Below are 25,499 nucleotides of genomic sequence, written 5' to 3'. Positions count from 1 at the left end.
GTAGTAACTAGGGACGCTGTGACGGAATGGCATTCCCGTTTCGGGTTGATGCTGATCCAGTGCAAGACGTTAAATTAATAATAGTTTTGGATATTATGTAAAAACCAATAATAATAATGTCGAAGTAATCCGCCGCGGTAGGGTCCACTGTATATTCCGTATACAGCTATAATGATATGCCGGTAGGATCGCAGGGTGCTGGACTCAGTGCAAAATGGGCTCGGTGCGGTAGAAGCCACGGGGCCGTGGGTGTGGTCCGGTTGTCGCGTCATACGACTGAACGTGGCGCTAAAATGTCGTGACACGGTATCGGTTCAGTCTGGTTTGGCTGAAGAGCCCTGGGTGCTAAAAGCCTAAACGTCGCATTATTATGTTCTGACTGGCTGATGGTTCGTTGCCACCAATGACCGCCTAATGACCGTCAAACTAAAAGGGAAGCGCAATCAATGCTTTCGGTAAAAACTGCAAACTTCTTAACATGTGTGGACGCCACACACAAGAGCCACGAGCCGGGTTCCCGCCATTTCCTACATGTATATGTACGGATGTGCGTCGCTTGGTGTTGGTCTTATATTGCTTTTTCTCTCTCGCATCGAAGCGCATTTTGCGTGGTGGCGGCAGCGGCAGGCGGTTGATGGATTTTTATGGCGATGGCGGCGGGGCGAATGACTGAGTATTTACGCATTCTCGTACACATTCATGCATATACAGCGGCCGCGCATGCATGCTCACAGCCTCTAGGGGTAAGAGCCTGGTGAGAGGGCCATTGTAATCGATTTGCCGCCAAACGCCGCGGCCGCGGCCGTGGTTCGGCGACGACGACGGTGCGGTTCCTGTAAGCGGAAGCATCACCAGTATGCTGCTGGCAGATGTATGTCTGTCGTTGCTTGCACCGCCGCGGCAACAGCATCTGCTGCCGTTCCCGCTATCTGAACCCCATCGCACCTAAAGTTCTAAACAGGACAGCTGCAGCGGCAGCAGTGATTTGACGCTACGACGGACGTCGGCCAGGTGTACTTTTCTCAAGTACCAATGTCATGAAGCTCCTACCAAGTTACAAGCTTGGTGCAGACAGAAAATTTGCACAACCTTATGACCATATGTTGGAATACGCGCACCTGACCTTTAGGACAGGACGGGTTCCTTGTCAACGGAGAACGAAAAAGGCGATCGTGCCGGGCGTCTGTTTAGTGGGCAGTAGTTTTAAGTATCAAGTCAAAAGAATCAAGAGCCACAGCATTCATGATTTTCTTAGTAGACACAAAAAAAGCAGCGGATTGGCAGCAATCCGCCAATCGAGCTGCACCCGATGCCCACGTCTTGGGTAGGAAATGTCGTGCGTCGTCGTGCGTGGCGGTACCGCACCCTACCTCAGAACTTCGCCTCTTGTGGCAGGCACCACCACGCCAAATTGCTCGCTAAAGTAATACATCTCCAGTCCCTAGCCGCAACGATGGCCATTTTGTGGGCCACAGACTGCCCCATGGGCCGAACAACGCGTATTGTACGGCTTCCCGTTACTGTTGGCACAAGCGCTGACAGACCCCGATGTTGACACGTTCTTTTCATATTTTGCTTTGGGCTGTCAACACTTTCGGAGGCAGCCTGGTGTCCTGATTGTTGACTCGTCGACGGACTACCTTGGGGCAGCTGTGAACACCACTTAGCTATTGTCTTTTTGAACTCAAACACATTTGCTCCGACAACGAAAGAATTCCAACAGCCTTAGGGTTGCCAGGCGCGCCCGATCGCCGTGCCGCAACCATGGCATCCTTTAAGGACCAGGGCAACGAGGAGTTTAAGAAGGAGAACTACCTGAAGGCAGCTGCCCTTTACACGCAAGCAATAAAGGAGGATCCGCAGAATGCTGTTCTCTTCAGGTACGGGAGCGTGTAGTGCGCCAACTTTTGAGGGGGGCCCTCAGTTTGCTTAGCAGTTCACCATGAATTGGCTTGGAAAAGACTAAGCTTCGTGCATTGCGCATTGCCACATGGGCGCCCAGAAACTCGCTTTGTGTGTGTCGCGTGAGGGATGTCTTCCCCGTCTTTGGCGGCAACGAGCTGCTCAGTGGGCTATTAATATCCATGTCCCGTTACGCAAAGCTTGCTTATTGCAAACAGACTGGCGTCAACGTCCTTGCGTTTATACCCGGCGCATGCGTCACTTAGTTACGAAATGCGCCTATCCGATTGCCCCTGCAGCAACCGTTCTGCCGCGTTGTTGAAGCTTAACAAAGTCACTAAAGCGCTGGAGGATGCAGAGAAATGTATAACCTTGAAGCCGGATTGGGAGAAGGGGTATTTTCGGAAAGCAGCTGTCCTCGAAGCGCAGGACAAGATGACCGAGGTAGGCTTGGACAGGGCTTGTGAGGGCGAAACGGGTTCGTAACAGGGGATGAATTACCCGTCCAAGAGATTTGGCTGGAAGGCTTGGGGAGCCCTGGAAGACAGCCTTCGGGCAGGGCCTTCGGGTTTGCCCGGTGCAGCCTCGGCGAATGGTTCAAATCCGTGGTTCCGGACAATGAATGTGTCCACAAGGGTTACAAGGCGCATTGCACATGGGCGTATGGAATGCCATCTGCCATACATGGGATGTACATGGCTTTCGAAAGGGGTTTTGGAAGGGATTTCGAAGCTGCCACCTGTCAAGTCCATGCTGATATGATAGGTGCATGATGCATTAACGGTGGACCAACGTTGGATTTATAATGGTGTTAGTTTCTTTGCAAGGTTCTAGTTTTCAAATTTTCCGCTCGACTGTCCTTGTCCGCTCATTTTCGTTCCCGGCAAGGCTCTGGACGTGTACCAGTCAGCTGCTCGGCTGAACGGGGACTCCGGCGCCTCCAACAAGGAGCTGTCGAACAAGATCCGTACACTGACCAAACTGCTCAAAGCCAAGTCCTCAACCCATAAGGAGGTGTGATGGCGTGGGGGGGCTCCCTGCGGGTAGTGCAGTCTGATGGGATGCGGTGGGGTTGGGGTTGGGGCGGGTCGTAAGAGGGAGAGACGGAGAAGTGGCCGGAAAATTGGCTTGGATGGGGTTGGAGTTTTCTATGGGCTTAGGCTTGGGGCGCGCTTGGGGGTTGGGAAGAGGGAATGGAATAAGATGGGGTGTTAGGGTTGGGGGGTTATGCGTGATGTGCCTGTGCTGTGTCCTGCCTGCTGGCCCCCCGGGGGACCGCGTTCCTGTCGCCCACATCGGCTCCTTTCCCCAACCCCAACCCCGCATGGCCCTATCTCTGCCCGCGTCTCAATCCGGCCCTGTCTCTCCCTCTCTCCGGAAGAAGAACACTAAAGGGGAACCAAAGACGTCCCCTAAAGGGCTGTCTCCTTTACTTCATCCCCTTAAGAGCCTCCCTCTCTTTCCTTTTCTCGAACGTGCGGGCGTGTATGTGTAGGAGACGCTGGAGTCGCTGCTGGTTTCAGCAGCAACTGCGGCCTCCACCTCCTCGACAGCAGCAGACTCGGTCCAACAACAGCAACAGCGGCTTGCAGAGTTTGCTCAGGACCTGGCGGCCATGACGCTGGATAACGTGGCGGAGTCGGCGACGGCCTTCCCGCCCTCGCTGCATTTCCTGCCGGGTGGGTCACGTGCGGCTGCATCCCGACCTGTGTGGGGTGCTGGTGCGGGTGGAGGATGGGTGTGGTGGAGGATGGGTCTGAAGGGCCAATTTTTATTACCAGGGGCCATACACTGTACTGTATGTTTGTCTGTGTGTGTGTTGGGGGGCAGGGAGTAGGGGAGGGGGCAGGTTAGAATCTAGGGTTTTATACATAACTTTATAATCCCCCTTTTTCCCCCTCCCTCTTTTCGCCTGCCTCTCACCGCTGTACTGCGTCGCCTCTTTGTGGTGCTTTCTCAGGTTCAGCCGCAGAACCCCACGAGGAGCGTGAAACCCACATCCAGGCCGTCCACGCGTTCGACTCCCCCGAGTTGCTGGGTGACTTCGTGGTGGGCATGAGGGAGGTGGCCAAGCGGTTGGCGGCCAGTGCGGTGGTGGCGGTGGTGCCAAAAGCTGCGGTGTCCTTTCCGCAGGTAGTGCGCTCAACAACGGGTGGGACGGGATGGGGGGAGAAAAGGTGAGGTGAGGGACTTCCAAGGCCTTCGGAGAGTTGAACTCGCCGGGGGGCAGAGTGAGTCAGGGGCAGGGAGGGGGGAGTGGAGTGGATGTGGCGATGACAGCTGCCATTTGCTCTTTGTCTGCCCGGTCTCTTACTCCCGTTCACCCGTGCACGCGTCGTTCCGTCTGGGAAAATCACCCACACATCCCCCTACCCATCCGCCCATCCACTCCTCTGTCCGCCCGTCCACATGCGTCATGGTGCCGTGCAGTTGTGGACGCGTAAGGCCTGGCCGTCTGCGTGCGGCAGCAAGCAGCAGGCCGGCGTGTTCGTGCAGTTGGAGGTGCGGGGCTCGGCGGCTGGTCGGCACATCTGGTTCCTCCCGGTACGGGCGGACAAGACCACCTCGTGAGTTGTACGGCATGGCGGGGAGGAGGAGGAGCTCTAATAAACCCCCCGACGGGGCTTCGGGGTGGGAGGCGGGCGTTGGGGTGGCGTTGGCGTTGGGGCGTCGGGGTGGGAGGGCGCGGAGGAATGAGGGCGAGGTGTTGGGTTGGGCGTGGGCGTGGAAGTCAAGCCAAGATTGGATTTGGATTGAGGTCCCGACATGACGGTTGGACTTGGAGGAGGGGATAATGTTGGTCGCCATCGCCACGCTGCGAGAAACCTTTTTCTTCGGGGGCCCCGAAATCGGAACTTGACGCATAGCGGTATTTACCCCACGCACTGAGATATATTGCTAGCAGGGACGGATAGTGGAATATAACGTATAAATTATGAAGTCCACTTACTGTCCCCGTATCAAATCGCATCTGGAACGTTGTTTTTTACAGATTTTTTGTATCAACAATCTAATTTTCCAGCTCAAGGTTGGCCCAATTCCCTGTGTTTTAATCCTCTGTCACCTGCCTACCAACCACCTACCTGCTGCCTATCTGCTGTTTTCCTACGTCGTCGCAGGCCGCCTGTGGTGTTGAACTTCGATGACTTTGGACTCCTCCCGCAGTTGCTGGAGTGAGTGAGTGACTGAATGAGTGAGTGAGTGAGGGGTTACCCCCGTTAGGACCGAGAGCAGCCCCTGGGGAGTCCGACAGGGCTGGCGGCAAACCGCAGCTGCCGCGGCCCCCGGTGTCCTGATGTCCTCTGCTACAGCTTTTGACTCGTGCGTGGGGTGCGTTCGACAGCGGCCTGGGGAAGCCCGGATTGTGACTGCTGCTACAGCCGCGGCTGCTGCTACGGCTGGTTGGCCCGCTGCGAGGTCGTTGTTGGAGTTTCGCCTCGAGTTGTGAGCTGAGAAGGTTACACACGACATAAGGCTGAAGCAGCAGCGGTGCCATCCACGGACACCTTCGGCATTTCTCCCCACCCCCCTCGCTCAAGGTCATGAAGCAAGGGAGGGGGACGGGGGAGGGGCAGGGCATGGGGAGGGGGAGGGCAAGCTGTGGATGCAATGACCGGAGGATGGAGATTTGTCCGCGCGCAGGGTCTCCACCGTATCAGGGACCCTTTGGTTCCGTATTGCCCTACGAAACCGGAACCAAGTCGCTTGGAGAGCAGCTACCGCTGCTGCTGCTCCTGCCGGTAATGTTTCAGATGCGGGGCTAGGCTCGTTCCGAACGCTGCGACATTGTCACATTTGTCGACGTTCGGCTGTTGCGGTGTGCGGTTGCGGCGGAGTCTATCCGGTTGTTGGGGGTTATGGCCGCGGCGGTGGCTGTGGCTGTGGGGGCCCTTGCTGTGCGCTGTATTTGTGGAGCTGGCCGCGGGCCGCGCGCAGCGGGATGGTGCGTTTGCATGGCATGGTTGGGGACGGGAGGGAGAGGCTAAGGTTTTAGAGGGCAGAGGCGCTCGTTGGATAGATGAGGGCGGCGATTAGGGTCGGGCAGGAGGCAGGCAGGCGGGCAAGAAGGGGGGACGCGATGTCGATCGCGTTTGCGCGACCCCACGGGTTGTGTTAGTGGCCGAAACTGCTTTAATGAGGCGGCGTATTGCTGACCTGCACTTCGCTGCTGTGAGGTTGCTGCAGTCATGGTACGCCAGGTAGGTAAGCCACTTTTTTAAGCAGCGCTTGTTCTGGCGGGTTCTGGCGGGGTGCTGTTCAACATTTCCAATCATTGTTGACCGGCTGGGGCTGGCAATGATGCATTTATGTAGATCCCAGAAGTCCTGCGCGCGATCGACGGTGTATCCTTTCCATGTTATCGTTCAAGAGGTACTCGCCGGCATTTTCATAGCAGTTATCGTACAGGGCCCCGCTCGCGCGGAGATGCAGGCTGCGGCGCCCTGCGGAATGCCGATTAGCTCTAACGGTGTATAACCACCTTAGTTCTGAAGTCACTTTTGGTCAACGGGAATTCGCCATGTTAATCGTTATGATGATGGGATTTCACTGATGAGTGGAATGCTGCTATAGTGTGTTTGTTATCTCTGCCAACGTGCAAGCTTGGCGCCAGGTCATAGGTTGACGCCACTTCCTGTCGTGCTTCCCTGTAACCGAGCAGAGCAGGACATAGCAAACAAGTAGCAATTTCGTTTGGAAATAGCACTGGTGTATTTTGACAGGCTTTAAGAACGTGGCAAACGAACGAACGACGTAGGCCTAGTGACCGTCGCTCTTTGTATCCTAACAAATTGTCTAACTGAAATGGGCGTGCTCGGTAACATAAGCTTTCTCCTTTATGGATCAAAGAACTTCGGCAAGAAAGGCTTCGCGCGAGCGTCGGCGACATGGGACAACAGGTGTGGCGTTTGACACGTGGGAGCCACAATTCAAAGCGCGTGTGAAAGCAGACCAACGATTGCATGAACTTCGTAAAGTACCTCTGGGAAGATCACTTGGCAACCAAACAGATAGGCTTCTCAGCATGAGCCATGACTCTTTCCCGTGGGTACATCCCTAAAATTGCAGCGTCATGGAAAGACGCCTCGACGGCAAGGTGGTGATGGTTACAGGCGCTAACCAGGGGCTGGGCTTCGAAACCTCGCAGGTACGTCAGAGCCAGGGGGATTCGGAAACCCGTTTCCTGCCTTGGCGCCACGCGGGCGAAATTCCGTGAATAAACAACGGCCCTGATAATAACTTGAATGCGCTTAAGATCTCATGAACAGGATCATGGAAAGCTAATCGTATATGTCCCGGCACCAGCTGTCGTAACTCGGGCCTTGGGCTTTCCTTTGCTGCCGTGATGCCCTGGAGGGCCCGGGTTGTCCCCATGCCTCGTGGGCTGCACTGTGTTTATTGTGTTGTTGAGTGGTATCGGTTTCCCTCCTCTATCCACTCTTCCATCCCACCCGCACAGGATTCCAACCACGCCAAACCTGGCCCTTTCCCACCACGTCATTTCCCCTCCTTCCCAAACCCATCCCCCACCCGCCTCCCCTTAGGAGCTCGCACGCCGCGGCGCGACTCTCTACATGGTATGTCGTAACCCGCAACGCGGTGAAGAGGCGGTGCAGAAAGTACGACAGGCCTCCGGGAATCAGGATGTGCATTTACAGGTGAGGGGCATCATGTAAGGCATCTGTAGAACCGTGTGTGTGTCTGTATGTTTGTGTGTGTCGGTATGTTTGTGCGTGTGTCGGTATGTTTGTGTGTGTGTCTGTATGTTTGTGTGTGTGTCGGTATGTTTGTGCGTGCGTCTGTATGTTTGTGTGTGTGTGTCTGAATGTTTGTGTGTGTGCCTGTATGTGTGTGTCTGTGCGTCTGTGTAGTTCGCGTTCACCAAGAGCAGGCGGGCTATAACCGCCCCATACACCGTTTTGAAGGCCACCAGCCTACCCATGTGTGTGTGTCTGTATGTGTGTGTGGGGGGGGGGAGAGGGGGGGGGAGGAGACCCGAAGGAGTTACAGAGTGTCGACACTCGATGAAGGAAAAGACGAGCTCTTGAAAAGGTACCGTACAATCGTTGTACGGATTAAAATACGGAACAACGCTTAGTTAAAAAGTTGTGTGTGTTTTGTCGCAAGCGGTGCTCCTCTTGAGACTCACACGCATACATACATACACACACACGCAGGTGTGTGATGTGTCCAGCCTGGCCTCCATAGACTCGCTGATTCGGGAGTGGGAGGCCGCCAACCGACCTCTACACGTCCTCATCAACAACGCGGGCATACTGGTACGTTGTTAAGTCTGTCTCACTGTCTGTCTATCTGTCTGTTTCTTGCCTGTTTGCATGTAATCGCATATTCCTATCCATCCATCCACCCAACTGTACGGCTGGTCGTATACACCTAATCAAATCGAGCCCTAACGCACCGTCCCCTACCGCCCTCCCCTACCGCCCTCCCCTACCTGCAAGGTGCACGAGTTCCAGCCCAGTGCCGACGGCTACGAAAGCTGTTTCGCCACCAGTACCCTGGGGCCCTTCGCACTGACCCGGGGCCTGGGGCCCCTGCTGCGGCGCAGTGGGCCCCCCGCCCGGGTGGTGTTCGTGTCCAGTGGGGGAATGTACACATCACCGTTGGAGGTGGGTGGGGGGCGGGTGGCGGGTGGGTGGGGACGATCGGGCAGTTGGCTGGTGTGATGGGTGGCGTGGTGGGTATCTGGGCTTGGCGCACCCGTACTGGACACACACACACATACATACACATGTGCACACACATGCACACACACATACACACACGCACACACACATACAGGCACACACACACACTCACACATACACACATACAGGCACACACGCACACACACAGACACACACGCACACACACAGACACACACAGACACACACAGACACACACAGACACACACACAGACACACGCACACGCACACACACAGACACACACACAGACACACGCACACACACAGACACACACACAGACACAGACACACACATATACACGCGCACACACACACATATACACGCACGCACGCGCTCTGAGGTCTTTTCCTGCGCTGAACAGCGTCCTTCCGTGTAGATCACACGTGACTCGCAACACGCATTGATCATAGTGCCGTACCATGCGTCGTACACAGGTACGGCATGTGAGTAATGAAGATCTCAGGACAGGCAAGTACGACGGTATGGTGGCGTACTCCCGGGATAAGCGGCGGCAGGTGGCGCTGGCGGAGCGGTTTGCGGAGCTGTGGGGCCCCGAGGGTGGGTTTGTGTGTGGGGGGGGGAGGAGGGGAGGGGAGGGAGTCCGACGAGGGGATTATAAGGTTTGAGGGTTACCAAATGTCGGGCGGGGAAAGTGTAACAAGTTGTGAAGATTCGAAACCTGGCAAAAGAGGATAGATGCTCCACTCCACCACTCGACCACTCCATCTTATACACCTCCCCCCCTTGATGCGGACCCGGACCCGGACCCGGACCCGGTCACCACCACCCCGGCAGGTGTGGGTGTGTATTCCATGCACCCCGGCTGGGCCACGACGGAGGGCGTCAAGAAGTCCATCCCCGGATTCTACAATTTCTACCGGGACTCGTTTAGAGATGTGGCCCAAGGAGCTGATACCATTGTGTGGCTGGCCTTGCAGGTAACATTGCAGGACGTGGGTGGGAATGGGTGGGGTGGGTAGGGGGGCTGAGAGGGAAAAATGAAAAATAATGATTTCATTAAAGACCCAGATAGGATTTTCGAACCCGACCGCGAATGCGATTGCGATTGTGAATGGCCAGCCATCCCCCGGTTGGGGGGGGGGCTTTGGGAGCGACTCAAGGAGTAAATTATCTTTTGATTAAGTACGGGTGAAGTGGTAGTTGGTAGTTGGCTGGGATAGGCAGTCAGGCGTGCAGGGTGCATCGTGTGTGGGGAGCCGTGCGTGCCTATTTCGGTTAAGTAGGGTCGCCAAGGCGCTCTGCGCTGGCTTCACGTCTTCACGATCGAGATGATGAACGGTTGCCGTTGTAACCGCTGGTAAAATTGTTGCAGGACGCTTCGGCGCTGCAGCCAGGCGGCTTCTACTTGGACCGCGCGCCACAGACCAAGCACCTGCGCATGGCGGGCACACAGTACGGCAAGCAGCATGTGGACGAGCTTTGGGCGGCTTTGGAGCGGATGTGCGTCGACAAGGTCAAACCCGCTGTGGTTACCCCGGCTTAAAGGAGTCCCTGCTCATCCTGGCCGGTTTGGTGGGGTGGTGTTAGGTTAGGGAAAGTGCTCAGTTAGGTGGGAAGAATCGCGGGCTGCTGCTAGATGATGATGACGATGACGACGGTGCTGCTGCTGCTGATGGTGGTGATGGTGATGATGTGATCCTTCTGTTGTTGATAATGATGATGATGATGATGATGATGATGATGATGATGATGATGATGATGATGATGATGACGCAGGTCAGCAGGAGTCCCTAACGACCAGCCGTACCGACACACACCCGGGTGACAACGGGCACCAACTGCCACTGCAGTCCGGAGAGCTGTGGAGGACGCACGACTGGGGGGAGAGGTGGGGGTGCCGGCTAGGTGGGCTCTGACGAGGAAGGAGTTGGGACGAGATAACCACCGAGATAACCACCGAGATAACCACCGAGGGTCGCGAAGCGGAGAGATAAGAGTGAGAGGAGGAGAGGGGAGGTTTTGAGAGCTGCATCACGCGTGCTATTGTTGTTGTAGGAAGCGGCCGGAGGCGGCCTGAAGTGGCCTGAGGGAAGGGCCGTTGGTGTTGGAGTGGGTGAGTGGAGGGAGGCGGAGAGGTGGAGGGAGAGAGGTGAGATTCCAATGCGTCGGCGAGGGGAGCTGTGGATCTTTCCGCGCGGGTGAACGACTCTGGAACTCTATCTTTTTAAGAGTATCGCGCGCGGCTTTTTTGCATTGCGGCATTTTGCAGGGCCCTGCATTTGCAAAATTTTTCTTTGTGTTGTTGATGTTGTTGTCTGTTCGTATTTAGTAGCGATGTTCCTGTTTTCTCGTTTTTTCAGCGACTTTTCTGTTTTTGCGATAATGGCTTTGTATTGGAGTAAGGGCGGGTTGCAGTTCTGGGCCCAATATTCATGAAAAAGGTTAATTTGCGACACAACAATCCGCGTTGATCCGCCATGCTGCCGCCATGCATGCATCGATTTTGGTACGGCGGTATGGCAGTCTACGAAACGGCGCGGCCAGACCAACTACATAAGCTCGTCTATTCTGTCCACAACAAAGCAGAGCGATTTTGCGCCTCTTACGGAACCGCGAAGAGCAACCTGATCTGCGTTGGCAGTGAGCTTATTCTGTACTGTATTGGTTTATTCTCGCCACCCGTTCCACTTTCAAATCATACTTTCCGCACCACACTGAAACTCGAAGGACCAAATTGCACAAGTTGTTAAGGATGCGTTATTGCTTTTAGAAAATCAAACTGGTAGGCGTGTGCGCGAAATTGTATCTGACCGTGGTCGCGAATACGTCAACTTAAAGTTACGCGCTTTCTTCGCCGAAAGAGGGATTAGGCACAATACTTCAGCTCCGTATACGCCGGAGCAGAATGGTCGTGCGGAACGTTTGAACCGTACCCTTTTGGAAAAGGTCCGTGCCATGTTGCAGGAATCCGGTTTAGGCAATGAGTTCTGGGCTGAGGCTTTCCGTACGGCCAACGCTGTACGCAACTGCTCTCCGGTCAGCAACAAGAACGCTACGCCTCATGAGCTACTTTTTGGCTACAAACCGGACGTATCGGTTTTGCGTTTTTGGCTGCACGGCATGGGTGTATGAAGAAAGGCAACACCGCATCAAGTTGGATCCAGTAAGTCGGAAGGGAATTTTCGTTGGCTATGACAGCATGGACAATTACTGCATTCACCTACTTGAAGACGGCAAGGTTGTTGTGTCGTGCAACGTAAAATTTGATGAGTCAAAGGGTGGTAGTGTGGTGAATGTGCATGCAAAGGATGATGGCCAATCCGTGTCAGCTTCTTCTGTTTCCGATACCAGAAAGCACTCAGAGGATGTCGACCAGGATGATGATGCAGTAGGTCTGGCTGATGATGCGGGGGATGAGACTGCAGAAGATGCGTGGGATGAGAGTGCTGAGGATGGGGGGGAGCAGGAGGCCGATGCCGATGCACCTGCGGGGGAGACATCAAACCCTCCAGTTGCATCAACATCAGGCCTCCCGAGGAGTACTAGGGACCCTAAGGCTCCCGAGCGACTGATTGCAGCGGCTGCAATCCTTTCACCCAATCCCACGTCATTTCAAGAAACCATCAAGTCACCGCAGGCCGATATGTGGTGGGAGGCAATGGAGGAGGAAATCGCATAACTGCACCGGCTAGGCACTTGGCGTTTAGAGCACCCGCCCCTGGGCGCCAACTTGTACCAGGCTGGTGGGTCTATAAAGTAAAGAGTGGTGCCAATGGCGAGGTAGAACGTTATAAAGCGCGTTTTAGAGTAGAGGGCATGGACTATGATGAAGTTTTTAAGCAGCCCCTCGCAGAAATGTGTCCGGTCGTACTGTGCCGAATAAAACATCCGTACATCGTCCCAAAAGCCAGGAGCGAATTTTGCCGCGCGGATGCGCGCTTGCGATTCTCAAAATGCGCCTGTACAAGTGTATATAAATTTTCTTGGCGGATGAGGACCACGTGCGCCAGCGCGTTGCGCAAGTGGGCATGTTGGCCATAGCCGCACGCGGCATGCAGGCTGGACTATTGCGTGGATGCTTTGCAGTAACTAAAAGCACCGAAAGCCAACGTCGTAGCTTGCAACTCTGGGCTCGTGAAACTGCCGCGGAAGATGAAGCGCTGGCGAAGAGGCAGTTGTATGCAGCACCTTGTTCAGAGTAAAGTCAAATTACAAAGTTGCGCAAAGTATAACATGCATAAACTTAATTAAACATAAGAACAGATAAGACGTTTAGAGCCTTGTCGGTGACATGGACGCCGCTGTTGGCTTGGAACAGCTATTTGCTGTGCATAGGGACGTGCCCGCGTTAGCCGTGTTGCAACAGCTCAGGATGGATTTCAGCCAGCAACAGCCTCAAGAGCTGCTGCACAACCACCGGGAATGTCTTCAGTTGGGCACGTGTAGTTTTGGTCGGCGGGGTCGAGCAACGTACGCAATGCGCACAGAAACCAAGGTGCAGCGTTCTGTAACATCGCCAACATATCCGGTACGCGGTGGCAGGCTTGCCGAGCACGAAATGAAGGGGGGGTCGCATCTCACCATTCAACTAAGCATGCATGTGCTCGGTTGAATGCTCGGTAGCGTGCGAGTTTACCCCTATCAGGATGTTTGTTTGCATATCCCTCCAAGCGAATGGACCTATGCTGATGTTCGTTCCAAGAAGTGAACTGAGGACTGATGCTACGGTGAAAGATTTGCACGTAAATTCGCCCGTGCAATAAAACGCCCTGTAACTCGCTTACGCTAATCTCACATTCCAATATGCCACTGCACTTTCCTCTCCAGCCTGGCCACATTCTCTTCCTCGCAAACGTACTTGGGCACCTTACAATCCAACACCATACGGGCTTTGGAAACGCAGGCAGCTGCTTCACAAGGACCCCCCTATTTGCTCCAACAAGCAATCATGCTACCGTACGCGCCTTCCTCTCCAAAGCTGCAGCCAAAGGATTTGAGGTCCACCATCTCGACGTCCGCACAGCATTTTTGCATGGCGATTTGGATGAGGTGGTTTACGTTGATCAGCCTGAAGGTTTTCTGACTGGTGAGCGTGGTCTAAAGTGTCGGTTCTTGAAGGCGTTGTACGGCTTGCGGCAAGCCAGCCGGGCCTGGTATGTTAAATTAGTAAATAAGCTACGGGAAATGGGCTACACGGTCTCCAACACGGACCCCAGCTTGTTTATCAAGTACCAAGGCACTGACGTTGTTGAGCTGCTTATCCATGTTGACGATCTGTTGATTGGGAGTGACTCTAAGGATCTAATAGCCCAGTCAAAGAAAGAACTGGCGAAGGATTTCGATTTGCGTGATTTAGGCGAGGTCTCGTTCTTTCTGGGAATGGAGGTTATGCGTGATAAAACCGTCGGGTCCCTTAAAATATCGCAAAAAAAGTATGCAGCGGAGTTGGTTGCAAGGTTTGATATGACCGATGCTAAGTCCGCGGCTATTCCTATGCAGCCGTCGTCAGTATTGCGGGGGGAGCCTGTTGATGAAGAACTGTTGCCAGACGCCAGTAAATTTCGATCTGTGGTTGGTGGTTTAATATACCTTGCAGTCTGTACAAGGCCTGATATTGCGCAGTCTGTCTATAAACTCGTACCAATGCTTACAGCACACGCGGACTCGGCATGCCACCAGCGCCACTCAGAGGGTTGCAAAAACGGTCTAATCCCCCAATCCCGGGGGGTGGTAGTGGTCAGCCATCCCCCCATCCTGGCTGGGGTGACCGACTCCCATCTCCCATCTTAGGGGCCCGGTGCTAATCCCATCCTTTGAGACAGGTTTCCCATCCTGCCAGCCTGGGTCCCATCCCCAATCCTATGGCCAGGGTTTCCAATCCCATCCTGCAGCTGTGTTCCCCCAATCCTCATCCTGCCAGCCAGGGTCCCTTCCCAATCCCTTCGACCAGGGCCATCCCCATCCTGCAGCTGTGTTCAGATCCGAAAGCTGTCAGCCAGGGTCCCATCCCCATCCCTTGCCAGCTACAAACCTACTCCTTACGTTTACACAGGTGCTGTAATATCGGCTTTCTCTTAAGGCGTAAATCAGGGGAATGACCAGGGTTATTTTCTATTTCCGCGAGATATTTTTCTCTTGCTCTATGGCTTATTTCCTCTAGCGTCAAATTCCGCCCGGCTGTGTTCGTTCGAAGCAGACTGAAGCGACAAACGCTCGTTGAAGCGGATCTCGACTGAGGAAGAACTCGCATCACAGAGGTCTACGTATCTAATTGCACACTGGCTGCTATTGCAAATCGCGCGTCCTAAGGGGGGAAGGACTGTTATGTTCGAAGGACGGCCACAGCAACAAATTATAATGCTGTGGTTAGAATGGCAGAACGTACAAGGGTGTTCTGTCAAAATGTCCATGGCTGGGAACGTGCACCATTGGTTCAGGTTCATAGCGCAGGAGTTCAGCTGCACATTCCGGCGCCAACATTCCACGTTGGGGGCGCCAAAGCGCTACGATAAACAACCTGATAACATTACATCAAGCCAGACAGTCCAATTGGAATGCTTTTGAGTCGACTTGGACTTCTGCGCAAGAATTGCTCCTATGCACTATAATGTGCAGAGTTACGTGGAGGTGTGCCACAACAAAACAATAAAGACTGCAAACTTTCTCAGAGTTGTGCATACTGGCTTGGGAATGCGGTGCGGCATGATGCGGCCAGCATCTTCGCGCCTTGCAACTTCAGCTCAGTTTGCATGAATATAACCAATAAAACATCACAGTACTAGAGAAGCAGTCTGTATGAGGAAGTAACATGAAAGCTTAACAACTAACTCCAGGGTGGGCCTCACTTTGAGCCAGGACCCCCAAAGCGGCTTGCTGTTGATAACGTTTTGTTGGCTTAGATGCGACGGAGCGAAGCGACCGGATCGTCTAAGGCTGGTTCTGTGGTGCTGTCGTACAACTGGGTCGCAGTGGCGACTTCATTCTTGCTGCTCTCCTGGTGAAGTCATTATGCCTTCACGCAGAAGAGCATACAGCCTTGTCCAACTAGTCAGCGTGACAGGCTGTACTTGGACCCCCAAACCGGCTTGCTGTTGATAACGTCTTGCATGTTGATACGCTTTATGCGGACTTGTCCCCCAGTAGGTTCTGCAGATTGCATACAGATTACGTTCGGGTCTTATTCAAAGTGTCCCGAACTTCGTCTTGGAAGACGCCCACCTTCTTAAGCGCAAGCTATTAACAGCCCGACGACCGTTTGTTATCTCTTCCAGAATGGCATCCGATGGTGCCCTGGGTGTGGATGTGCATGGGCCGGACAAGGTAAGAACGGGCTTGGACTGCGTCTGACTGAAGAACTGGCACCAATGGTGCACGTTTCTCACATTTACACCAAGTCGCGTTCCATGCCTGTTCTATTCCCAATGGTGTTAACCTTCTGCAGAAGCGTCAAAAGCTGGCAAAATTGACGGGGTTGGGCTTCGCCAGGGACATGGCCGAAGTCATCGTGGAAACGCTTGGGATGGACCCCATCGGGCAGTCGGCCGATGCCGGAGCATGACTTCCTTGTGTTTGAGTTTGGTTAGCTATGGGACGCGACTTATAAGCAGAACTTCCTTGTGTTTGAGTTTGGTTAGCAATGGGACGCGACTTGCAAGCAGGACTTCCTTGTGTTTGAGTTTGGTTAGCTATGGGAAGCGACTTGCAAGCAGAACTTCCTTGTGTTTGAGTTTGGTTAGCTATGGGACGCGACTTGCAAGCAGAACTTCCTTGTGTTTGAGTTTGGTTTGCTATGGGACGCGACTTATAAGCAGAACTTCCTTGTGTTTGAGTTTGGTTAGCTATGGGACGCGACTTGCAAGCAGAACTTCCTTGTGTTTGAGTTTGGTTTGCTATGGGACGCGACTTGCAAGCAGAACTTCCTTGTGTTTGAGTTTGGTTAGCAATGGGACGCGACTTATATGCAGGACTTCCTTGTGTTTGAGTTTGGTTTGCTATGGGACGCAACTTGCAAGCAGAACTTCCTTGTGTTTGAGTTTGGTTTGCTATGGGACGCGACTTGCAAGCAGAACCTCCTTGTGTTTGTTTGAGTTTCCATGTAAGCAACTATGGACAACTAAACCATCCTGTTTTGCAGTCCTGTCAGTTTCCAAGTTCTGCACCTGCAGCCTCATTTTACAGCAGAACACCCAATTCTAATCCTCCAACTGTGTTCCCAATCCTATGGCAGAGACCTAATCCTAAACTTGCGAAAGCCTGCAATCCCCGTCCTGTCGACCAGGGTCCCATCCCCATCCCTGGCCAGGGCTCCCAATCCCCTCCTTGGTCAAGGTTGCAATCCCCATCCCTCAGACAGGGATCCCATCCCCATCCTCACCCCCGACAGCAATCCCCATCCCAAAAGTAGTGTAGCACGCCTAATCCCTAATCCTCGCCCTGGGCCCCACATCCCATCCTGACGTCGTCAACCCTATTCCCCATCCCGCCTGACCAGTACCTGCCCCCAATCCCCCATCTCTGCAACCCTCTGCTCGTACGTTTTATGTCAAAACCTGCCACTTCACATTGGGAGGCTGCCAAGTCCGTCTTCCGGTACGTTAAGAGCACATTAGCGTATGGTATTGTTTATTGCGGTTCGCAGTCTTTGGTGGGATATGCGGATTCTTTGGTGGAGTATGCGGATTCGGACTGGGCCAGTGACCCAGATAGTCGGCGGTCCACCACTGGCTACGTCTTGATTCTGAATGGGGGCGCCATAAGTTGGAAGAGCAGACTACAACCTACTGTCGCTGCATCGTCGGTACATGGCTGCTTCGTCAGCAACGCGGGAGGCGGTTTGGTTGCGTGAGTTGATGAGGGATTTGGGCTACGAGGTACAGGCCATTGAGATCAAGGACGATAGTCAAGGTGCTATTGCCCTGATCCGCAACCCCATCACGTCGGAGCGGTCAAAGCACATAGACGTGATCCACCACTTTGTTCGAGAAAAGGAGAGTTCGGGTAGTGTGTCATTCCAGTATTGCCCTTCTCACGATATGGTTGCAGATGTGCTAACGTAGCCGTTGGCTCTGGCCAAGTTTTCGAAATTCCGAGAGTGCATGGGAGTTCGTTGCGTTTTCTTCTGGGGTGTGCCAGAGTTCTGTCCGCGGGGGAGTGTTGATATCTCGTCCAGAACTCCTGCATATCGTAGTTTGGCGGGTCCTGTACTGGTTCTGGAGCCGACTTCCGAGATTTACTTTGTATTTATGGCAGGGTCTTGCCTTTTGATCTCCGCTCTAATCCCAGACCTATGTAACGTATATCGAGGTGATCGCTCTGTATTCGCTGCTTAGTTTCTCAAAAGGGTCAGTGTGGGCCGAGCCGGTCTTGCCTTGCCATTAATGCAACTGTAACCCTCCTGATACGGTATCAGTGATACCTATTAGGATTTTTAAATATTAATGTTCTCATTAAGAAAACTTTTTAATTTGTCATTACGGTGTATTGGGCTCCAGATATCGGTCAGGGGGTGATGGGCATCCGCTACCGCCAGGTGAACTGCCCCGGCGGCTTCGTGCCATCACCCAGGAAGGCCACGTCGGACTACCTGGCGGGCACGGGGCAGTGATGACGAGGGGGAGGGAGGGAGGGAGAGAGGGAGGGAGGGAGGGAGAGAGGTGGTAGGGTGGGGAGGGAGGGAGAGATGGGCGGTTTAGCTTTTAAAATACGCTGAATAATGTTTTGAATTGCATGTTGGGGGACGAGGGTTTCACGTTGCTGCCTTTTGAGAGATGATTGTTCAGTTCATGTTTCCAATGAAAAGACGGCAGCGGCGGGAACTGAGCATAGCTGCTATCCTAGTTTTCAGCCCGTGGACATCACACGTGGATTTTCGGGACATGTTTTTTTGAGCGCTGCAAAGGCTCTGCATTGTCATGGGACAACGTATGAAGCATGGCGGTGGTGTTGGGAGTGCGGTGTTTGGCATATGCTCGCATGCACTCATCCTGATCCTTGTACTGTAAGGAGAATCCAGAAGCTTCTCGTACACGTGATTCGTTTTGCATGTGCGCGCGGTGCAACAAGCTTGCACTCAGTTTCATTTTAAACTACCTACCAACCTACGTGCCTCCCTACTTACTTGCCTACCTATCTATCCACCTACCTCTCTACCTGCCTTCCTACCTATCCAGCTACCTACCTACCTAATTTAAAGTAGAGGGCTGTCGATGAATTATGTTTCCTCACCTCCGGTAATGACGGCTGAGATGTTAACACAGTCGAGCCATGTGCTATATCCGCGGTCAGTCAATTTGCAAATGCTAATATGCTGAGTGCATTAGCAGTCCAAATTAGCAGTCCTTCAGCGACCATCATGACTCCTAGCTGCTGCTGTGACGTGCGGAGGCCTTCCTTGGAACGCTGCACTAGGGCTGCACTCGACCCAATCGCAAACTGTTGTGAGCATTGGCGACAACGTTTTGGACACATGTCTGTGTCGACGTGCTAGGTAGATATCATGATAACATGTCGTCTTCTTGGCGAGATTCCAACGCATCCTGTAGCTTCGTTAGCGAGGTGCTGGAGGGACCGTCTTTAGATCGTCGAACAACGTCGTTTGATGTATTGGTCCGCTGCTGTCGATCAGCATGCGCAGCCTAGCTGTGTCGTCCTTCCGGCTCCTCTCGCGGTCCATATACACGGATAACCTTTGGGAGTCATCATATTTTCATGGCGTGCTGTCGGCGACTTGCACATTTCCACTGTTCAATAAATTTAGGTGCAGGACAGGAGATAGACTGGGCCTGGTGCAGTGTGGTACATAACGGGCTCGCCTTTGTTCGTAACACTTAAGGGTGTGTTCACATGTAGTCCAATTGAGAGTCTGATTGGGAGTCCGATTCGGGGCGGCTTTCTGAATTGTGTTCACATACGATTGCGGCCACCGCGCGAGGTGCCACCGCGCCCAGCTGAAGCTCCGCGGCTACGCCCCATCACCCAAGGCAAGCCAGCATTATCTAGGAACAGAACAGTATAAGTATCGTTTCTATGGCGAAAATTATCACCAGGCTTGTACATACATAGCTGCAGGAGTTCGTGAAAAATGCTCGGTGCGCTTTGCGTGAATTAACAATTGGAAAATGTTCATATAGTATTGTAATGGTAATTATGAGAAACGGTTTGTTAAACAACTTTGTTTTGAGAAAGAAAACTGTGAATCACGTCGAATCATACCCGAAGAGGCCCCCCCGGACCCCAATTCCGATTCGGGTCCAATCAGGTCCAATTCAGAGTCCAATTCGCATGAATCAACCCTGATTCGCCCACATGTGAACACGTCCTAAGGCCTTTCGTTAGCGACCATAACAGTGTTTGAGTTGAGTTGACTCAGCAGCAAATCGGTGATGATCTGTTCGGACCCTCTTGAACCCGCTGTAACCTCAGTCATTCTTTTAATGACTCGACCAAGTCCTGGCCTACGTTTGAACGAAGTGCTTTTTTTAGCATGAGATGCGCTCGATCGTGCTCGATTCGGCCCGATCCCGGTTCGCAACAAACAGCGCGCAAGCGCAGATCTGAGAGCGGCAGCAGGGCTGCTGCCTGCAAATCAGTGCAACTGAACATCTCTCCATTCGTAAAAAGCGGTTGTACACAGCGACCGCCATGCATGATTTTTGGTACGACTGCACGGCAGTCTACGAAGCGGCGCGGCCAGGTCGAATACAAAACGCATCTATTCTGTACAGAACAATTCGTGACGGCTTCGCATCTCTTAGATACCGCGAAGAGCAACCTCCGTCGCCTTCGGGCATCGTGATCTGCGGTGGCAGTGAGCGTACCGGTATTGTATTGGTTTATTCTCGCCACCCGTCTTGATGTTATTAGCGTTTGCTCCGATATTTACGTTTTTCTAAAATACATTCTTATCTCAGCAAGATCTTACGTGGTTTTAAGGTGAGGAAGCGGCCTAGCTGTTTTTTTGGTTATTGTTGGCTATCGCGATTCGCGAGTACACTGTTTTTGCAAGCAGTCGCAGCTTGACACTTTGACTTATTCGCTTGATGCGAGGGTTATTAAAACAATTATCTATGCGCTTTTTCCTTTCATCCTTTCAGATCTCGGTGTCCCTGCCGACCTCGCATCGCTTTCTTGTCGACGCGAAAGACATTACCGCGTGCGTCTCCATTTTCGTCCATCAGCTCCAGCCTTCTGTACTCTGGGCAGCGCCTTTTTCACCTGTAATTCTTTTTGTCCAAGGCTTTTTAAAATGGATTCTCAAAATGCCGCCACCACATCCGCTGTCCGCACCACCTCCAGCTGCCGCCGTGATGATGACGACATCGCCCCCACCCAGCGCTGCTGCCCCACCTCCACCTCCTCCTCAAGCTGCAGCCGCTGCAGCAGCAGAAGCATCAACAACATTAGCAGTAATATTAATCGCCCCTTCGTGTCTACTACCACCACCAGCTCGAGGCAGCTGTCCGCGCTGATGCTGCTCTCCGCCCTGTTACCCTTCTCTGTGCGCGCCGACGACTGGCACACGGGTCGAGCCACATACTACGGCTACGATGGAGGTGCGTGGACGTGAACATGCAGCTGCAGAATAAGACGAGGGCTATCAAATTTGAGCGGTGTCGATTTGATGTGGTTCAATGTGGCTCCTCCCACCTAGCCAACATCACCTTGGCCGATAATTCGGATATGGGTCGATTTAATCTGGATTACCCTAGGGCTGTTCCCTCGCTGTTCGTGTGTGCCTATGCATAACGATACCTACCTGCTTCCCTCCCTACCCTCCCGTATCCTTCCCGTACCCATAAGCGATTCCGCATTACCTCCTCCCCCCTCACGCCTTTTGGTCAGTTCTAGTTCTGGTACACTCTTGCCCTGGCAGCAGCTTCACTCGTTTGTGGTTCGTCTTTTCCCCCTCCTCCTCCCTCTTCCCTCCTCCCTCCCTTCTCCTCAGGCGCCAGCATCGACCAGGGTTCTTGCATGTACGGCCCCCTTCCCAACAGCATGGTCAGCACGGGAAAGAACATCGCCGCCCTCTCAGATCAGGATTACGACTTCGGGGGGAGCTGCGGGTGAGAAGAGTGGCGGGCAGGGGGCCCGGTGGATGTGATTGGGTGGTTTGCATTTGTATGCGTGGCGAATGTCAGTGAATGCCTCTCCCTCCTGACCCTGGTCCATCCTGCCGCTGTTGCGGCCGCTGCTTCATTGCCTTGCCTCAGTCGCTGCTACGAGGTCGCTTGCAACCCGGCCGCCTTCTCCGACGGCTACGGCAACTACATCGACCGCAACTCCGGATGCTACGACGATTCCAAGACCGTCATTGTCACCATCACCGACTCCTGGTAGGTGGACCGCTGTCGCGGTGAGGGCCGGGCGGGCGGGCGGGCCGGGCAGCTGGGCTGACAAAGGTCGCTCGGAACGAGGACTTTCTGTTGGTGATTGTGTACTCCTGAGTACGAAACACATGAGTATTAAAGGTGTGCGCAAATTGCTGCCTCGCTTTATCGGACCCTTCGTGGTTAAGGAAAAGATCAACGCGGTTGCGTATCGGTTGGATCTTCCTCCTGCTGTACGGATACATGATGTATTTTCATGTGTCACTCCTTCGTCCGACCTCTCAAAACCCAACCGTCCCCCTGCCCCCCTCCTCTCCACAGCCCCTGCAACTACCCGGGTAACCAGTACTCCAACCGCCGCTGGTGCTGTGGCGACATGTACCACATGGTGAGTACGACAATGGACAAGGGGGGGAAGGCTAGCAGGGGAAGCGCCAGGAGCCCATGACATGACAAAACCTTTATGTCCCAACTCAATGCTCTGGCTCTATGATTGGCACCAATTTCCTGGTTCTGTCTCTCCCATCCAGCGATTTCCCTCCGCGCCCTCCCCCTCCCGACTCGTCAGGACCTGAGCCAGGACGCCTTCTCCCAGCTCGCCGACATCGGTCAGGGGGTGATGGGCATCCGCTACCGCCAGGTGAACTGCCCCGGCGGCTTCGTGCCATCACCCAGGAAGGCCACGTCGGACTACCTGGCGGGCACGGGGCAGTGACGTTTGCAAAACACCAAAGGATGTGAGGCGAATGCAGTTTATAGCGCTGACGGTCCACAGCTGCTATGAAGTGGATATGCATGATGATGTTGTTGTTGTTGCTGCTGCTGATGCTGTTTCAGTGGCCGGGGCGGCCGTTTTGGGGGAATGTGTGCAGCGCGGCGTGGGGAGAAGGGCGCGCGAGGGAGATGTGGACACGGTTGTATGAGTCCTCAAGGGGGATGCCCTAAAAGACGGCGGCCGCAATTTGTATAGCTGGGTTGTCGTACAGTAGAACTACAAAACGCAACCATACGATAAATAAGCAACAGTGCGGCATAATAGAAAAGGGAACTTTGTCTGAAAGGGTACTTCAGAGCAGGACCTGCTGCATGTATGATGAGGCAGGATTGAGCATTCATTCAAAAACGCTTTCGTACGTAGCATAATAAGTACTCATGCCATGTACTACTAGTGGAGAAGTGGAGCATTCAGAAAAAAGTAGAGGGGGAGTCCTTGTCGCGCGGAGGGTTGCTGTTTTCCTTTCCTTGACTACGACTCCTGCCCACATGTCTAGTTCCTGCGGGGCGAACATACAATCGCCCTGAGCTATTAGCTTCATCGCCCAGCGGTCTTTCAGCGGCCTTTTAGCATGTTGCATGTTGGAAGTTTTTGCCTAGGGTTAGAAAACAATTGGCTTTTGCGTTATTAGGCCGGGTCGAAAAGTAGGTCGATGTGGGCTGCTAATGTACATATCTTTACCTCGGCTTGGTTTCGTGTGTTGCATGATGCTGTGCCAGTGCTGCAATCATGGCACTGGTCACAGGGTGGTCAAGGAAGTACCCTTTCAAGTTTCATATTGCGAAGGGGAGCATTTTGTAATGGTACGATGTGTACAGGTTTCAAACTCTTTTGAGTCAGGCAACTCAACAAACAACTTAACACCTACACTGCCTAAAGACAGCGGAAAGTCGTTCACGCTCCCAAAGGCGGCTTTTCAGGTCCATACTGTGTTGATGTGCGCGGTAGCGCTCGTTTAGGGCGTTGCACACATACGAGCCGGTCGGCCTCCAACTACGACTACAAGTTGTTCTTCTTGTGGATGTAGTTACAACTACATCTACAACAAGTATATTTCGGGAGCCGCAGCCGTCGTGTGGCCAAGACATGCTAAGGTTTTCATTCCCCGTTTAGCACATCGTAAGCGTATGCAGTTTCGTTTATGTTGCTGGGCTTTGGAGGCAAACAGAGCACGAAAGGGCAAGTACCATGTCCCCAGGGAGCAGCGGTTTTGCCGCTGTTCTGGTACCAATAGCCGAATCGAGGATGGAAAACACGTGTTATTGGAATGCCCAGCCTATAATGATATTCGTGCTGAAGAGGGATTCGATCATCAACAGAGCATGTTGGAGGCCATGAAACGACGTCGACGAGGATGTTGAAACGTATGTGGGCTCACCGAAACTCGTTATCCCCTTTGGACGCTAGTCTGGGCTGATGTGCAGTGTTTCCTGTTCTCCGTGCCGTATAGATATTGTTGCCCTTGGGCCTTCGGCTTGTATGAGTAGTTTTACAGGTATGGGGTCACGCATCCCCAACCATGACAGACAGACAGACAGACACACACACAAGTACATAGTCAACCTCGGCCAGCTGTATCACTGTATGCCGTGTTGACATTAGAGCTCATCGGTACCATATATGGCCAAGCCCCTCCATCAAGGACGGGACAACGGCGCAATGCCCTGATGATGACTTCGTAACGTGGCAAAGCTGAGCACCGTAGAAAGCTGTAAAGCTGCCCATATGTATGCAACGCACGCACCACAGCGGGGTTATGCATGACAGGGCATAAATCAGGGCCCAGTGGAAAATAGGGCGCAGCGCTGGCGGATCAGTCGCTTGTGGTGCCATGCCCGACAGCCCGCGGGATGTGAAATCAGCACAGCAGTCACAGCAGCTACTTGCATGTGGGAAAGCCGGTGGCGCCCTTCCACAGCCACAGCCTACCTCTCCTGCTGTACCTAAAAAATTTTCTCTTTTATGCAGTTCTTAGCCGCGGTCTAAAGCCGTGCTAAGTTCGGTAGGACCCACAGAGGAACAGAGCTTTTGAATCGCATAGACGGTCATGCGGCGTCTCTTTCCTTTCCTTAGGAGAGCTAAAGGTGCTGAGCTCCGATAAGGTTGGAAAAGTAAATCGCAAAAGTTGACTACCTTGCTGCTTGCTCAGCAGGTCGCTTTAACAATAGAGGGCCAGCCGCACCAGGAAATCCTACAAGTTGTTATTGGTAAATGCTGTTCATGGCTTGGAGTACTGCGTGCGTTGCATGCGTTGACTGGGACGGGAACGGACGTTGGCGGCTTGTGCGGTGCGGCGCGGCGCGGCGCGGTTGCCGTTGCGCAACTTCCAAATTTGCGAAATTCGTATACATCTGTCTCCCTCTGTGATGCGCGAAACAGCGTGAACATGTCTTTTCGGTACATTCCTCTGAAAAACCTTACATCGTTTCTTAAAATACCAAAGACAGATCGCTTTTCCGCGCGCGCGCGCCCATTTCGTAGATTATGGTCTGTCTTGCCCATTCCAAGGCCAATGTGGGCACTGCTATTACTTCTTCAGTTACCGCTCCATTCGCAATTGATGCAAGTGCAGCTAACCTCAAATGCAGCAATCAACAACAAAGGACCCGCGCGCGATGTCGTACATTTCCACGCAGCCATCCGCCGTCCAAGTCATAAGCTCCTGTGACATCCAAAAATGCACAATACAGTCGGTCACAACGTCCTTTTAAAAGTGGCTCTCTTTGCACGTTGTTTGTTCCGGCCTCAAACATCCCGGGAGCAGACCGTGACGTCGCCTGCGCCGAAGCCGCTGGATTGAACATCCAAGCCGCTCTCACCTGCTGTACTGG

At 53.4% G+C, this 25,499-nt stretch overlaps 2 protein-coding genes across 2 annotated transcripts; both read left to right on the top strand.

The window, feature by feature from the left end:
• Window positions 1-6,620: 6,620 nt before the first annotated feature.
• Window positions 6,621-10,111, top strand: VOLCADRAFT_82077 (uncharacterized protein; the record flags this gene model as incomplete). The annotated part of the gene is made up of 8 exons (XM_002953030.1): window positions 6,621-6,800; window positions 6,970-7,048; window positions 7,446-7,559; window positions 8,079-8,180; window positions 8,364-8,531; window positions 9,042-9,165; window positions 9,403-9,560; window positions 9,941-10,111. Exons 1-8 carry the CDS (start codon window positions 6,706-6,708, stop codon window positions 10,109-10,111), a joined length of 1,011 nt encoding a protein of 336 aa, XP_002953076.1. The 5' UTR covers window positions 6,621-6,705.
• Window positions 10,112-20,208: 10,097 nt separating this feature from the next.
• Window positions 20,209-22,608, top strand: VOLCADRAFT_93782 (uncharacterized protein; the record flags this gene model as incomplete). Its single annotated transcript, XM_002953029.1, has 6 exons — window positions 20,209-20,374; window positions 20,745-21,119; window positions 21,512-21,629; window positions 21,777-21,899; window positions 22,215-22,281; window positions 22,462-22,608. 6 exons carry the CDS (start codon window positions 20,209-20,211, stop codon window positions 22,606-22,608), a joined length of 996 nt encoding a protein of 331 aa, XP_002953075.1.
• Window positions 22,609-25,499: the final 2,891 nt, after the last annotated feature.

The sequence above is a fragment of the Volvox carteri genome, assembly GCF_000143455.1.
Source record: "Volvox carteri f. nagariensis unplaced genomic scaffold VOLCAscaffold_33, whole genome shotgun sequence".
In the NCBI taxonomy this organism is placed as follows: domain Eukaryota; kingdom Viridiplantae; phylum Chlorophyta; class Chlorophyceae; order Chlamydomonadales; family Volvocaceae; genus Volvox; species Volvox carteri.
The sequence above is the reverse complement of the archived record's forward strand: the minus strand, read 5'-3'. Positions and strand labels throughout refer to the sequence as shown.